This window comes from Poecilia reticulata, chromosome 3 (genome assembly GCF_904066995.2).
Source record: "Poecilia reticulata chromosome 3, P_reticulata-male-v2, whole genome shotgun sequence".
Classification (NCBI taxonomy): Eukaryota; Metazoa; Chordata; class Actinopteri; order Cyprinodontiformes; family Poeciliidae; genus Poecilia; species Poecilia reticulata.
This window is the reverse complement of record NC_088832.1, coordinates 12414466-12430240: the sequence shown is the minus strand read 5'-3', so window position 1 is coordinate 12430240 and position 15775 is coordinate 12414466. Positions and strand designations below refer to the sequence as shown.

Below are 15775 nucleotides of genomic sequence, written 5' to 3'. Positions count from 1 at the left end.
TTGGACGCTTGCTCATGCTCCTTCATGGGGCTGCAGACCCCAGTCAGGCACAGAGCTCCCCTCTGTGAACCCATGTTCTCCACCCGGCTCCAGCAGACTAGTGGCAGCAGCGTAAATTTACCAAGTCAAAATTTCAAACTGAAAACCATATTTTCATTCTAAACTGTCAGTGCAAGATTGTTTTAAAGCTACAAAATAAATAAATTAAAAAAGAAAATATTTTAATTAATTAATACTTCTTATAGAAGTGGCAATGAATGTGTAAAGGCCTTCTTTTTCTAAAATGTTCAACACAGACCTGCTTAGACATTGATAATAAAGAATGAAAGAATAACTACAACTTTGATTCTGAACGCAGAGTTCAGGGCTAACTTGCACATAAACAGCAGAAACAAAGACATCAGCAGTTTTGAATTATAAAAATAATCTTTTATTGTATATGCTACACATTCAGCGCACAAAGAATGAATGCAATATCATACACATTCATACACTGTACATTGATTAAAGCCTAATCCTGTCATGTTAAATCAGTCTAATAACGTGGTCAAGTGAGTTAATATAATTAAAGTAATTTGCATAAATAAGACTAAATAAATTATAGGACATTTTATGTTAGTCATTGCTCCTCATTGAGCAGCTTGTCGTAATTGTTATGTCCAGTGAAGCTCTACTTGGGCAGTTTGCACCTGAAAGTCAAAGAGAAATCAATGAGGATCACGAGGTACGAAGACGAAGGATTTCAGATTTTAATTTCCTGAATTAATCTGAGTTCAGCGACGGTCTTAGAAAGCAAAGTTTGGGTTTTATTTCTCTAGAGTCAAGCAAGTGTATTATTACCACAACATGAGTGCAAGGTATTTCACACACAATTAAAAAAATGGTCTTTCAGGCAAGTCAAACTAATCAAGGCAAAACAAAAAAAAGGTTGTTATATATAATAGTGATTTTGTAGGATCAGATTATGTATAGGTCTGATCCTACAAAAGTTCAACTTCATAAATTTGTTTCTTTTTCTGTAATAATTTGTTTTTACTTTGGCAATGTTTAGAGTAGTTGAAGGAGTAAATATTTGGAAAATACAAGGGAGTTTCAGATCAAATTCACTACGACTTCTACCTGAATAAGTCTTTATCAAATTCCTGTGGGTGCCCACACAATTGGCTGAGGTCTGGGCAGACATTCGCAGCGCTCCACGTCGATCTCACAGTCCGACAACCAGGACCTGAGGGGAAGCTCTGCACAAAAGATATTACTGATGCAGCAGTGGTGGTAACCTTCAAAACTCAACATGTTCCAGGGAGATTTTCCTGCATGGTAAACATTTCCCTTAAAAAAAAAATTAATAAAAAAAAATAACATGACCCTTTCATTTTGGAACATGTCAAAAAACTGAGAAATATTTCACCAAAAACTAACCTGATGTACTAGAGGGGTAAGGTATGCATTTTTCACTTGAACAATCCCAAATCCATCCACTAGCACAAAGTCTCCCAGAGTCCTTTGCTTCCAACATTTGTCTCATCAGAGGGCAGCTGATAAAAAAAAAACACACGGGGGAAAACATGAACTCCAACAAAGGAGAGAGCAAAGCGTTTTTGAGCTTTTCTCTACCCACCCACTGCGCCTGCGTAGTTGAGCGTTGCGTCGAATTATTGCCGGCTCCATGCAACTGCATGTGGTGTGGTTCGCTACTTTTATGAGCACGGGTTCTGGTACAAGATTAAAAGGCGTTAAGCTGAAAATCTAAAAGACACAATCACAGACAAAGTTGTTAAATTCAACAACTACTGAAAACTACTTTTGCTCCTTCAAAACTCAGTCCCATTGTGAGCTACTCACCGTTTTATTCACGTACACAGTAGACGTATTCCTGCAGGTTAGGCCCTCGTCGTTGCAGCAGCCACCACACCTGTCAGCAAAACAAAAAAAAAAAAGACAATCAGAGCTTATCAACAACTGACATGATGCTGTGGCGTTAGGTATATATTTTTTTCAGAGTAAATGTGATTAAAAGTTGGATTACATGAACTTGTACGCAAAACTCACCTGTGAACAGATACGCAGGGTGGCTTGAAGAAAACTGAGGTATGAGAGTCCAACTCCTGGGCCACATCGATGCATGTCTCCCTGGGCATACACTGAATACTCTGCCACTCTTCTTCTACGGCTAAAGAGGGAAAGCAATGACAAATAGTATCGCAAACCTGCATCCAGTGATTTGCACACGATCCAACCTTTAAGTATCTCCAGGCTAAACGGTATCGTGGCGTAGCGTGTGGAGCGGTGCGACCCGACCGAAGGTGGAAAAGAGGAAGCCTCTGTTTGGACCTGGAGTGGCTGCAGCTTCAAGCGGCACTTCCACAACTTCCAGTCCGGGAAGTCTGTGAGTCGCAGCAGCTCTTCCAGACTGGAGGACGAGCGGACCTGCTTCTCCCACTGTCTCCTTCCCTGGGTTCAAGAAAACACACAGAAACACTGAAACAATCTATTAACCGGGGTGTAGTTGTGATTGATTTGAAAGTTATTCATGAAAACTGGAACATTTTTAGAGATAAGCATAATTTCACAATGGAAAAAAAAAAGCGCAAACATTTAAATCAGCACGATACAGATGTCTTTATCAAGTGTGGCTATCGATTCAATATTTAAATTGTATACACATTAAATAGACAATTAGTATGAAAACTATAATCTGTGAATGCTTTTAATTTCATTTTCAATATGCATTCCAAGCAGGAAGAATATGAGTCACACATTGGAGGAACAAATTAATACGACGGCTTTTAATATTCAGTATCAAATGAACATGAGAAAGTTGTACTACAAAGTGACATTAGCTGAGCTAAAGCTTACTGTTTCGTATTATGAAGGTGGATCTTTTTAAGCCCAGCTGCGTTGCTATGGTAACAGACGCTGATCTCATAACCTGCTGTGAAGCGATGTCCTGCTGAGCATCTCAGTTTAAATTACATGTGAAAATCCTTCTGTGCAAAACATTATTTTGTCCATAGAAATCTCAGAAAAACTCCAGAGTGTCTCTGGCAGGCAGACCATGCCTGCCTGCCACTACCACTCCACGTTTTCTCCATTTGGGGGATATTGACTCTCACCTGGCGTTTCTCTTCACAATCCTAAAGATTCAAAAACTGCTTTGCAACCATTTTTAGACCGATAAATGTATTAGTCTCGTCTTACATTTTGTCACCTACATCTCAAACCACCACCTGCATGCAGGTGTTTTTACACTAAATCTGGCTGCAATTGGTATCAATTTAACAACACTTACTAATTGTGAGTGTGTAGCACCTTTTATATTAAACACATAACATCATCAACAGTATTTACAAATGCTAAAACAATTGAAATTCCAAGACACATGTGCCGAATGTACAAACAGTAACAAAGGGTTTTAAGCTGGCCGTAACATTCTTGCTGGCATTCCTCCAGATGGACTTTTAAAGCCTGGGTTCAAGGGTGTGAGAAAAACCATAAAGCCTCATGTCATGCTACCACAGGAAGGCAGATTTTCCATGCTGACCAAACCAGAACAAAATAGAACCAGAGCCACTCAGAACCCATTGTTTGCTAGAATCTAAAGCTGCTTAAGTGTAACTAAGCAGACACTCAGATGCCTTATCATAAATTGCTTCTTTTTTTTTGTGAAAGTAATGTTTTATTCCAGCTCTAACTGGTCTATGTTTTAAATGGTCAAGCATCTAAACAATGTGAGAAGGAAACTGGAAAGCACTTCTAAATGAAAATAAAACCTTCCTAGACTAAAAACATGAGCTGCAGGTCTGGGGTGGAGAAACATGAAATAATCAAATGTTTGGTATATTTCCTCTCCAGTATAAGCTTTTTAATTGCAGTGTTGTGACTGCGACTGATTATCAAAGTCAAACAAAAGTTTGTGCATAAAGAAACAACTGAAATTGAAAGAGTTTACCTGAATATATGCCTGTATAGTTCATAATAAGTACCAATGAAGCCAAACGCCTAACATATTTCTAACTGGTATTCTTGTTAAAGCTGAATAGATGAGCATGGTTGCTGTTAGGACTAAACATGGATCAGTCTACTGCCCTGGCAACAAGTGATCAACATTTAATTTATTATAAAACGTCTGAGTCTGAGCAAGATGCAGCCTTGGACTTGTACAATAGCTTTCCTTGTTGGCCTGTGAGAAAAGGCCATCAGTTGCTAATTTTTTATTTATTTATTTTTTTAAATCACTTTATCCTTGCACATGGAATAAAAACAACAAAGCCTACAAAAATGATGCAGTTTCATAAATGAACTTACCCTGTTGCCACCTTCCCTGTGCATGCTGAAGCTCATGTTTATCCAACCGAGCTCCAACAGCAAGAAAAAGATCCAGCCCAGACTGCATGTCATCTTCTTCTTCATCATCCACAGTTGACTCTCTCCTTGTTTTCTGTGAGCAGGGCTGTGAAAGCTCTGAGAGTTTGCTGCCTCTCCAAATGCTGGATCAGCTGAGAGTCTCAGACCACACACTTTGTCTTTTCACAACTCATCTGCGTCAAAAAAAAAAAAACTCTTGATCTTCCAGCTGCATGTAGAGTGTGCACATGTGTGTGTGTGTGCGTGTGTGGGTGCGTGTGTGTGTGTGTGTGTGTGTGTGCGTGTGTGTGTGTGTGTGTGTGTGTTTGAGCCAACCTGTTGCAGCAACCTAGTCAGCTATAAGCCAAAAGGAGAGATGGGCTTTCAACCAGGACGTTCCTGTTAAAGCTTTGATGGAGAAGTTGAGGTTTCCAGTCAGATAATGAGGCTGCTAGACCTGCTGGGTAAAAAAGCTCTTTACTACTAGTGTATTTTAGGGCTTCCAACTTTACAGCTTTGCTACCTGAGATGGCCTTAATTTTTATGGGAAAACAGCCCTACGTGATAGTAGCTACGAAATTTAGTTTTGACAAAGTCTCAAGAGCTGCTGGTCTCACAGCACCAAATATAATATAGCTATTAACTTATAAATTCCATTTCTATCATTTGTCAAGTCTAGACTTACTGAGCCGCTCCAGGAGCAGCGACATGTGTTTTAAATGTGATCCAGACCACCGTAACGTGTGACGGGAAATAAGATGCCAGCACCACACCCGTCTCCTAGACATCCTATTCTTCCAGACCCATTCTGTTTAGTATTTAATTTGCTGGAAATGCACACACACACACACACACACACACACACACACACACACACACACACACACACACACACACACACACACACACACACACACACACGCAGACACACGCACCCGCACACACACACACACACACACACGCACACACACACACACGCACACACACACACACAAGAAAAAAAAAAGCTGCCCAGTGGCGCAGCTTGTAGCACTGTTGATTTGCAACATCAAATTCCTAGGCTCAAATCCCAGCCAGGGGGTCTTTCAGCAGGTAGTTTGCATGTTCTCTCTGTGGAAGCGTGGGGTTCTCACAGGGTGCTCTGGCTTCCTCCCTCAGAGCAAAAACATTAATGTTAAGTTAGTTGGTCTCTCTAAATTCTCCTAAGGTGTGAGTGTGAGTGAGCATGGGGGTTTGTCCTGTCTGTGTCTGTGTTGCACTGAAATGATCTGGCAGCCTGTCCAGAATGTCAAACCTTTAAGTATCTCCAGGCTAAACGGTGTTGATGTGTACTGTGTGGAGCAGCGCGACCCGACCGGAAGTGGAAAAGAGGAAGCCTCTGTTTGGACTTGAGGCGGCTGCAGCTTCAAGCGACACTTCCAGTCCGGGAAGTCTGTGAGTCGCAGTCCAAACTGGAGGATGATGCACAAAAAAATAAATCAATGACATGCGTATACTGTGTAGTCTGCACCTTCAGATAATACCAGACTGTTTTGCTGAAGGAGCCCGGCTATGAATATTTATCTTGTAAGACAATTGATAATTAAACTAGTAATTTAGATCAAAATGACCAAGTTAGGGCACCAAATTGTTTAGTCTCAGTTACTATTTATAAATACTTGCCTGATAAGGGATATCTTTCAAAACAATATAGGACAGCATATAAGTCCAGCACTGGTGACTTATGAAGAGTAGCAAATATCCTACACATGTGTATGGAACAGACAACTTATCTGGATTATACAATAGTTTAGTAACATAAGAGTACAGCTTTGCATTTGAAATTTTAATTAAAACAAAAAACTCACTACACAACTAAAGCTACAGGGAAGAGAGTAAAATAATGAAAACTAAACCTACTAAAGATAAAAGATTAAAAACATAAAAATAGAATTGATAAAATAATGCAATCATGTCACACACTACAGTATGATAAACCAGATTTACTTCATGAGGAATTTTTAGTATGTTAGTTAGTTTCAACTAATTCAGACTTGTATTCTGCATACAAACACCGGATATATGCAAAGAATGAAACATTGAAGAAAAATAAATGAATTTAGTACAAAGCTGACACATAGCAAAATGATGCAATGTATCCATTCATCAAAGTCAGCTGGTTCTGATTTAGGTCAGACTACACACAGAGATAGAGACTTCTAATTCAAATAGCTGCTTTAGTCTCAGCATCCCTTCTTATCCTCTGGTGTCATTAAAACATCTGGTTGTGATTACAGTCAGTCAGCATAAGAAAGGACAGTAAGCAAATATAACAAGATTTTATGGAGGAATATTAAAATCGGTTCACATAAACCAACAAAGCCTGTGAAAATAAGTCCAGTGTCTGGAAGTCTGTTCTCATGCAAAGGGAGTTCCCTGAACCTACAATGGCTACCCAGTGAGAAACATCAGGAGTTTCTCCACCAGGTCAAGCAGTTACAATCATATAACAGTTAAATTACATGTTACTGATATGCAGCTTGGTATACGGTCATATTTTCTACGTGATTTGGTGATGTTATGCAAATGAAAGCACCATTAGTAAGTCACAGTAAGAAGTGGTCAAGCTTCATAGTGCAATGAATGCTGATCCAGTTTAACTTACCAGACATGTTCCTGAATTATAACATTTAAACTGTAAAGTTTCCTCAGAAATACTTTTGAAACATCTTTCAGCAAAGTCAAACATAAAGAGGGAGGTTGCTGGTAAAGAAAACTGAAAAAAACTCACCAACAACAAAAACAACACTGAGAAATGAGGCAGGTCCATCCTGTTATACAAAAACATGTTGTTACAAAACAATGAAGAATTAGGCATGTGATTAAAAAATTACAGCTTCTGTTCCCTGCAATAAATAGGATTCTGACATTTTATCGTCTCAAAGATAACAACCAACAACCCAATGCTGGTCTAGTCCTGTTCAAACTACTGAATATGTCAACTCTATGATGAGCAAGAGATACTTGGATAAAGTTATAATCATACAGTCAAAACTAAATCAAATGCATCAGTTCAGCCTTATATTGGCCATTTCACAGCATGGACACTTCCAGACCTGTACATTATCATGACTGTACCAGGATGAGCCCTCACCCGCTGATGTTTTTGAGTAGGTCTGCTGCGATACTTTTGTTATTTCCAGTCCGTCCCTGAGTTGAACAACAATGCTTTTACTAGTATTTATTTAAGGTTAATTCATGAAAAAACAGTATTTAAAGGACGATTCTGAGGGGGGAAAAAACAACACTGACCAAAAAGATTTCTAAGCTAAAAACATCTTATTCACCGCTTAGACCTTTTGGGAAAGTATACCCAACTACTCAACTTCCAGACGCTTGTTTTTCAGAACAAGATGGATATTTTCGAGGAGCAATTATCCGAGGCCATGAGGAGGTATGCACCGAAACATTAAATTCGGTTTTGGTTCGACGCAGCGGAAGAACGTCTCACCGACGCCTACTGTTCTTATTTTCTCATAATGTAGAAAACAAAATCAGATTTTGGAGCTCATCAATCATTATTTCTTCCACCTCCAAACTCGTAATAGCCGATCCTCTCCGCCATGAATGATCACAGTATTTATGTTGTAAATTACACACACCATGACATATAACTCAGCGGGAGACGTTTGGCTCGGTGTGTCTTGAACACCATGAACATCCAAAAAAACATATGTGACCGTGTGTCCACAGCTTGACTTCGCTCCGACCATGCCAGACACTTTAGACTCAACAGGCTCTAAAGAATTCACAGTTTTACCCAGTCTTGTCTTCGTACTTTAGATCTTGTGATCTCCAAGCTTAAAGCCTTGGAGATCCCCAAACTCAGTCAGGGTGGAGTTACAGATGGTATCTAGCAAAGCCTTAGGAATGTGTTTGTTTGTTTGGGAAAGAATCTTCATATTTTAATGGCATGTTCATCATCAAATAAACTTAAAACTGTTTGCTCCGGTTCCTAAAGCTTCTCTTTTGATCCAATAAGCAAATACCTAAACGTGTATACTTTATTTTTTTTGTCTGTGTGTTACCGAACAGGGCTGCCTGTTTACCACAATGTTTGACCGCGGTGGTTGGAAGGATTGTTTGGAAAAAGGAAGCTAGAAATGAGGAACAGATTCTTTTGGCATGTGAATGATGACTTGCAGTTTCGTGGCGTCTCCTAGTTGTTTTCCTACATATGTGAACAGCGGTGGATTCTGAGTTGGCGTCTGATTGGGAAAGTGCGAAATGATGACAAACTGTGGCCGACTGTGAGGTTGAGAGTGAAGCATAATTACAGGCTCAGTGCAGCTCAGGATAAGCCCTTCTGAGTGAGGCATGACAGAGGCAGAGCCGGAGACAACCATCGGTCTGGACTGCATTCACCCCAGTCGGGCTGTCCACTCTACCTCCCTCCTGCTCACCCATTTGACTGGGTGGACATTGTTGTTTTAACTATAACTTTTATCAAAACGTAAAATCTTAAGCTGAGTCTTAATAGTCCCACCACTACTTTTTTTTCGCCCAGTGGAAGATTGAACAGCTGTAACAGTGGTAGCTGTATAATCTTGACTCACTACTGAAGACATTTTCGGGCCCTTAAAATAAAGGTTTAAGTTAAGCCTTTTAACTTATCTTGACCAAGGCAGTCAAAAAGTGTGGAGAGTGGTGTACGCACCAAACAAACTGCTTACATCAACCTGAAATTGTTGAATAATTTATTCTAAAGATTTATTCCAAAGACTCGTTAGTGCTTTTGTAAGCTTTCAATGTCCTTGTTTACATACAGATAGAGTTTGATGCAGAGTTTAGTACTTAATTATGAAAATTGAATCTGCCATGAGAAAACATTTACACCTGATATGTTGCCTTTGAAGAAAGATTGTCTGAAAAGGTTAACAAAAAGGTTTTGGACTTCCGGTAAAAATCAAGTGAAACATGGTTGTCATCTAATTATGACCTTTTTTTTAAATCTAGAAATGCCCTCAGTATTTAAGTAAAAAAAGAATGTAAAAACATTATATGTGGAGCCACTGGTCAGCTTGAATTCATAAAGTATTAATAAAAGGAAAAATTATAGTTGCAATTAAACACATAAAACCTGGAAATACAACCAGAAACAATCTTACAGCTGCATAAGTTTGTCGTTTTCAGAGAAACAAAAAATATTCTTTGAAACTGAGCTTCTATATGCACTTTGTTTCAAGAAGACTTTTTACTTTTTGATCATATTTTTCGTTTTGTTATGATTTCTTTCTTTAACAAAATCATCCTTCTAAGAAAAATGACTGTGAAGAGTCTGCAGTTTTCATGACGAGCCCTCGCCCACTGAGGAACACCGTGTGTTAGAGCAAGTTCAGCAGGACATGACCGGAACTGTTTCAAACTGAAACCTTGTCAGCAGGTGTGTACAATGATGTGTATGTGTGTTTATGTGTGACTGTGTGCGTTTTTGTAATCTTACTGCTTTAAAGAAACCTTTAAGAAACAGTTGTCAGGGCATCATACTGTATCTATATTACTGCGACATGATTACAAAACGTGTGTTGAGATCAAGTGTATTTTGTATGTCTCCTTAGTTGTTCTGCTAACGCACCTTCACCTTCATGCACAAGGATAACAGCAAAAGGAACTCTGTAACATCTGAAAGAATAGAAATCATCATTTAATGTGGCAAATGTACTGATAGTGGAAAGTATGTTTACAACAAAGCGTATCAGCAATACCAAGATTTCTGGCAGGCAGAGTGACAAATGTTTAATCCCCGCCACTATCTTAAGTGTTTGTGTAGCCTAAAATAATCTGAAACTTTATAATAGATCATTACTGTCTATTGTCCATCCACTCTTTATTCATTTCTATAGCCTAACCCTGAACCTTATCCTAAACCTAATTGCATATGCCTAACTCTAACATAAGTTCATAAACTATATGTCCATGGTAGGACTTTTGCTTTTACACTTAAATCCTTATCTAGACAATGTCTTAGCAACATTTATTTCCTCTTTTATGCAGCAAGACTTATTAATCATCCCAACATAAAAGGTTGAGCACTTGGTCTGAGTTAAATATAACATTCAACTTGACCGAGGAACAATTTTAGGTTTAATCTTCAGGAACTTTGTTATGGCCAAGACTGTCACAAAATGGCAGGTCCGATTTTTTTAGCTTTACTTTTGAATCTACAAAAAACATTAAACTGTTTGACACAAACAACTTTTAGATCCACCAAGGTGATTTTAAGAAAACCTACAGTTTGAAAACTTGGTATATGATCTGCACTTGATGCATCTCGTAATATTCTTCCCATCTTCTGTACAAGAAATTTAAGAAAAGTTAAATAATTGTAAACCTTTGCACATGCAGAGCTGTCTTTTTGGGGTTTTTTTCCAATACTGGCTTCAGATTAAATGATACATCATGCTGCAACTTCAATTATTCCTCGTCAATGATCTGAAAAAGAATAGCTTTGTCATCACTAATCCTACATTCATGCTTTCATTTCACTTCTGCAGTTGTCAGACAGAACAGGAAGAGAGCTTAAGGTTGCAGGCTCAAAGGTGACCATCTGTGTAAGGGAGGAAAGCTCGAGCTCCAGCGGTGAACTGTGTGTGATCCATCTCCACAGCTGTGTGATTTCAAAAGCTGTGTGAGGGTCGGCTAACGTGCTTGCAGAAAGGCATGCTGGGAGTAAAGTCCATCCCTATTCATGCACACTGGGAGATGGAAACTCCATCAAATCAAATCAAACATAAGTTGGGGGTGGAGCTGTCTGGAATTTTTATGACAATTTTGGGTGTTTTCTTAGTTTTACTTCAAAGACCACTCTTCTATTTAATAATATAGTTTTTTGTTTTTAAAAGCTGTCATAGTAATTCCAAATCCTCTGTCAAAAGTGTGCAATTTGTAAACACAGAAAAACGATGAACATATGGGACTCAGTTGATTATTGTCGCCATCTAGTGTTTAAATATCAGTTTCACTGTTTGCTGATGTCTGGATGTAGCTGCTCTGCTCAGTGTCACTTTTCTATGAAGAAAATGCGCCATAAATGCTTTACAAAGTTTTGGTTTTATAAAATAAATTAAAAATTACCAGGATACGTATGAATATCTTTATGTTGTCGTCAAAAACTGATTTCTTAGTGAAAAAGTGTAAGCAACCTAAAATGAAATTAATTTTCTGGCATTTTCGTCTGTATTTTTGGATGAAAACATTTGAGAGAAAAATATTATTGTTAAGTTCCACACATTATCAGCGTACACTAATAATTTCATAAAAATCAAAGATATGTAATGCTTATTAAAGCTAATATTAAATAATGTTATGTGGTTTCTGATGAGAATTTTGTAAAAATGAAATGAAAAAAGGTATTTACCAGTTAATTTATTTTGAAAGGACATTGAAATGAAGTATTCACTTAGAAGTGTTGCATATGAAGTATTGTATATAGAGTATGTTCACTTATGGTAATAGATGTTTATCTATTTACATATATCCTATTTATGTAAACAGGATAATAAACCTTCCTTTTGAATGCTAACAGAAGCTCAATGTGTGTGTCTCATCTGTTCTGTGCCACAAGTTGAGAGGACAACAAATTACCTTCAGACTATCCAAGGTTGCCGGGTGATATATGTGCAAGCATCACATGATGTGGTGGTACGTGAGCTGAACACTTTTTCAAAATGCTTAGCAGAGTTTTAGGACTCCGCTTTGTAAGAAGTGAGTCGTATATCATCTCTGATTCAGCTGGAACCCTGACATCTCTCTGTTCAGGATCCCATGGGAGAATTTCCAAAATGGTTCGGACGGGAAATACAATTCTTCCAGGTGTGATGTCCAGCTTCAAGGTTGTCCTGCATATTTTAGATGTTTTCTGTGTTATGACGATTATTTAGAAAGCCTCTGCTGAGGAGGTAATTAGGAGACCATTTAACTCAGCTGTGTTGGAGTAGGGACACATCTAGGCATGATGGACACCAACTGTTGAGGACAGGTGTTGGACACTCCTGATGAAGACTGACTGATTTGTGACTTGGGTGCAACAGAATGTCCAGCTGCACCAGGAGCTGTTCATTCTAATCTACATGGTCACCTTACTGACCAGATAAAACCAACTTCCAGAGACACACCGAGGACGATGAAGTCTTGTTGTCAACTACACAGGATGTCTCGCCAGATTTAGACATTCTTTTCTTTGGTCTTTGTACCATCCCCACACTTCCTAACTGATGTCAGAAAAATGTATATATTTTTTTTCCTGGGTTTCATATAGATAATTAAGACAATCAAGCCAGTAGATGATGGATATAAATGTTCAAAATGTTGCAAAAACAAACAAATTTCCAGGTTTTACAGTAGTAGCACAGTATGGAAATATGTGACATCAACACATGCCATTAACTGGCCTCCAGAGGGCGGACTAAAGTCATTTCAAGAGTAGCATTGTGGCTCTGAGGATGGACACACTTTATGCGAAAAATCTTCAGAAACAGAAAATTGTGGGTTTTATTTCTTGGAGTCTCACTCTGGGACAGTAGGCTACACAATCATAGGGAAGACAGATGCGTAGAAAACAGTCATGGACACCTGTTGCAAGGAGGGAAAATAACAAAAGGGCATTACTGAAGAAGGTGGTTGTTAAGAGTTTTATATAGAAACATATTAACTGAACATTGAGTGGAAGGAAGATGTGTAACAGGTAAAGGTACACCAGAAACATGGGTAACCACAGCCTTGAGAGGATTGTCAAGCGGAATCCATTCCAGAGGAGCCACCACACACAGACAAATACTAGGGAGCTACAAACTGAGCATCCACCGTGTCAAGTCACTCCTGAATCAGAGACGACATCAGAGGAGTCTAAGGAGAAAAGGAACTGGACTGTTGTAAGTCGGTCCCCAGAGTCCTCCTGCCAATGAAAACCAGGAAGTTTCAAACTTGAGGAGGGGTGATGAGCAAGATGGAAGCCTGGTGCATCTAATCACAGGAATGCAGAACAGTTGAGGGAGATAACCAGGGATGAAAGTAGTATGACAATAAATAAATAAATAAATAAATAAATAAACAGGCTATATATATATATATATATATATATATATATATATATATATATATATATATATATATATATATATATATATATATATATATATATATATGTTTATTTATTTATTTATTTATTTATTTATATATATATATATATATATATATATATATATATATATATATATATATATATATATATATATATATATATATATATATATATATATATATATATGGGTAGCTCTTGAATAGATAAGTACTTTTATCAATCAATAATATTAATTATAGGATAAAAATTACATGGACTATGACGACATTGTGTATTGTGAATGAACCCGCCCTTTTGAGCTCTCAGGATCAGCAGGGTGTCGCAGCAATCCTCGTGTCCGCTGCGCCTCACGTGACATAGCTACAGCGCACGTTCGATCTTAGACCTGTCACGCTCTCGACCACACCCGTGTTGCTAGTTAACGTCAGCCGAACTCTGCCTGCGCCAGCACCTACGTGACGTTGCTTGCCAAGATGTCTTTTATGACGTTTGGAAGGTCTCCTTTGATGTTATAGTCCCCATGACGCCACTTAATTTATCTCTTTCGATGAGAAAAAAACTCGGAAAAGATTTTCTGTTTATTCTGGAAATTGTCAGAGACGAAAAGGATATTTTGCATTGAAGTAAAGTCACAAATCTGACAGAATGGATTCGTTTTACAATAACGCTTCAAACTTTATTGGAAGTGGATTAGGATTTTATTCTGATCATCCACGCCTAAGCATCAGTCCTGAGGTGAGTTTACGAGTTGGACAAAACATCGATGGATGCAGGAATCTTCCATCTCCATTTCAAGACATGCAGCAGGAAAGCGGCCCTAAATCAGGAAGGATAAGGATAATGGAGGCAATTAGAAAGATGTACCCTGAAATGCTGGAAAGTCAAGCTGCCACGGCAAAAAAAGTAGATTCGACTTCTAACAAAGAAGTCAAATCGACATCTTTGTTAGAAGTGGATTCTAACAGATCTAGCAAAGAGTTTGAATCTACTTCAATTTCTTTGTTAGAAATCGAAAGTCCTGACCTGTCAGCAGCAGAGGGAACATCTCAGAAAGGTCTAAATAGTTGCCTCTCACAGAATGAGATAATAGAGGACATAGCTGTAGATGGATCCAACCAAACAGTCGGAGTCAATGCTGCCACAGAAGAAAACAAACGTGTTTCTCGTAAGCACACAGATAATACTTACTGTAAACCAACTGCAGTTGTCTTGATTATTGTGTCTTTTGGTTTTGGTTTGTGGTTTTTGTTATGGGTTCTTTTTGGAAAATAGTTTTTGCTTTATTCGTTTGTTTTGTTTGTTTTTGCTGGTAGGTATGTTTTTACAATTATCCTGGTGTCCCCCTTCCCGAATATAGATTATTTTGATTGTTTCTGTTGGTGTATTAGTTTATTCAATTTTTTATATTGTTGTTTTACTGTAGTTGAAGTCTTTTCAGATTCTGTCAGTTTCTTTTAGTCCTTGATCATCACAAGATTTAGTCTACTGTCAGACAGAAAGCAAGCAAAAATCACAAATGATTTGCATACATCAAGAGTTGTATGCAAATATGTATGCAAATAGTCTATCTATCTATCTATCTATCTATCTATCTATCTATCTATCTATCTATCTATCTATCTATCTATCTATCTATCTATCTATCTATCTATCTATCTATCTATCTATCTATCTATCTAGACATATATATATATATGTCTATCTAAAGATATAGATATATCTATATATAATTGTATCTGTACAATTAATTCATTATTACTCAGTCTACACCATGCTTACTATCTAGAGTCTCCCGTACAATTGTCATTCTGACACATTCGTCTTGAGCAAAACAATCAAAAACAAAACATATTCTTGTTCTAAATAATGCAGTACATTTACACCACACATTCATCCAGTCAGGTTTGATCTACAGCAAAAAAAAAATTACATGGACTATAACGACATGTTATAGTCAGTTTGCTTAAAACTCTGTGTCTATTGTTTGCAATAGAGATTTTTAATATCATTTGTCAAAAAGACTTACATTCATACAGCGCTTCAAGTCTTCATTCACACTGTGTCACATCACTCCACACACTGCTATGCACATGCTCCTCATGTATCTGACTAATCCAAAGACGAGGAGTCAGATCAATTATTCAGATGAACTTTACTAAAAAAATAAATAAATAAAAAAAGGGGGTAGAGTGCCTTCTCCGGGTCAGGGGGGTCGTCCTGCCTCAAGTGGAGGAGTTTAAGTATCTGGGGATCTTGTTCACGAATGAGGGAAGGAGGGAGCGGGAGGTCGACAGGCTGATTGGGGCAGCGTCT

General features: G+C 38.1%; 1 protein-coding gene across 1 annotated transcript; it reads right to left on the bottom strand.

The window, feature by feature from the left end:
* Window positions 1–407: 407 nt before the first annotated feature.
* vegfd (vascular endothelial growth factor D) lies at window positions 408–4561 on the bottom strand. Its single transcript, XM_008404485.3, has 8 exons — window positions 4306–4561; window positions 2238–2451; window positions 2050–2170; window positions 1843–1912; window positions 1619–1746; window positions 1420–1535; window positions 1120–1238; window positions 408–689 (listed from the first exon to the last, which is right to left on the bottom strand). Exons 1-7 carry the CDS (start codon window positions 4411–4413, stop codon window positions 1135–1137), a joined length of 861 nt encoding a protein of 286 aa, XP_008402707.1. The 5' UTR covers window positions 4414–4561; the 3' UTR covers window positions 408–689; window positions 1120–1134.
* Between the last annotated feature and the right edge of the window lie 11214 nt (window positions 4562–15775).

What these genes read in the sequence shown, in the direction of transcription:
- vegfd (XM_008404485.3), bottom strand. Translation starts at nt 4,413, where the DNA reads ATGATGAAGAAGAAGATGACATGCAGTCTGGGCTGGATCTTTTTCTTG. An exon ending in ACAGGGAAGGTGGCAACAGG is followed by an intron (nt 2,452 to 4,305) that starts GTAAGTTCATTT and finishes TCTTGAACCCAG; the next exon opens with GGAAGGAGACAGTGGGAGAA. An exon ending in CTGTGTACGTGAATAAAACG is followed by an intron (nt 1,747 to 1,842) that starts GTGAGTAGCTCA and finishes TGTGTCTTTTAG; the next exon opens with ATTTTCAGCTTAACGCCTTT.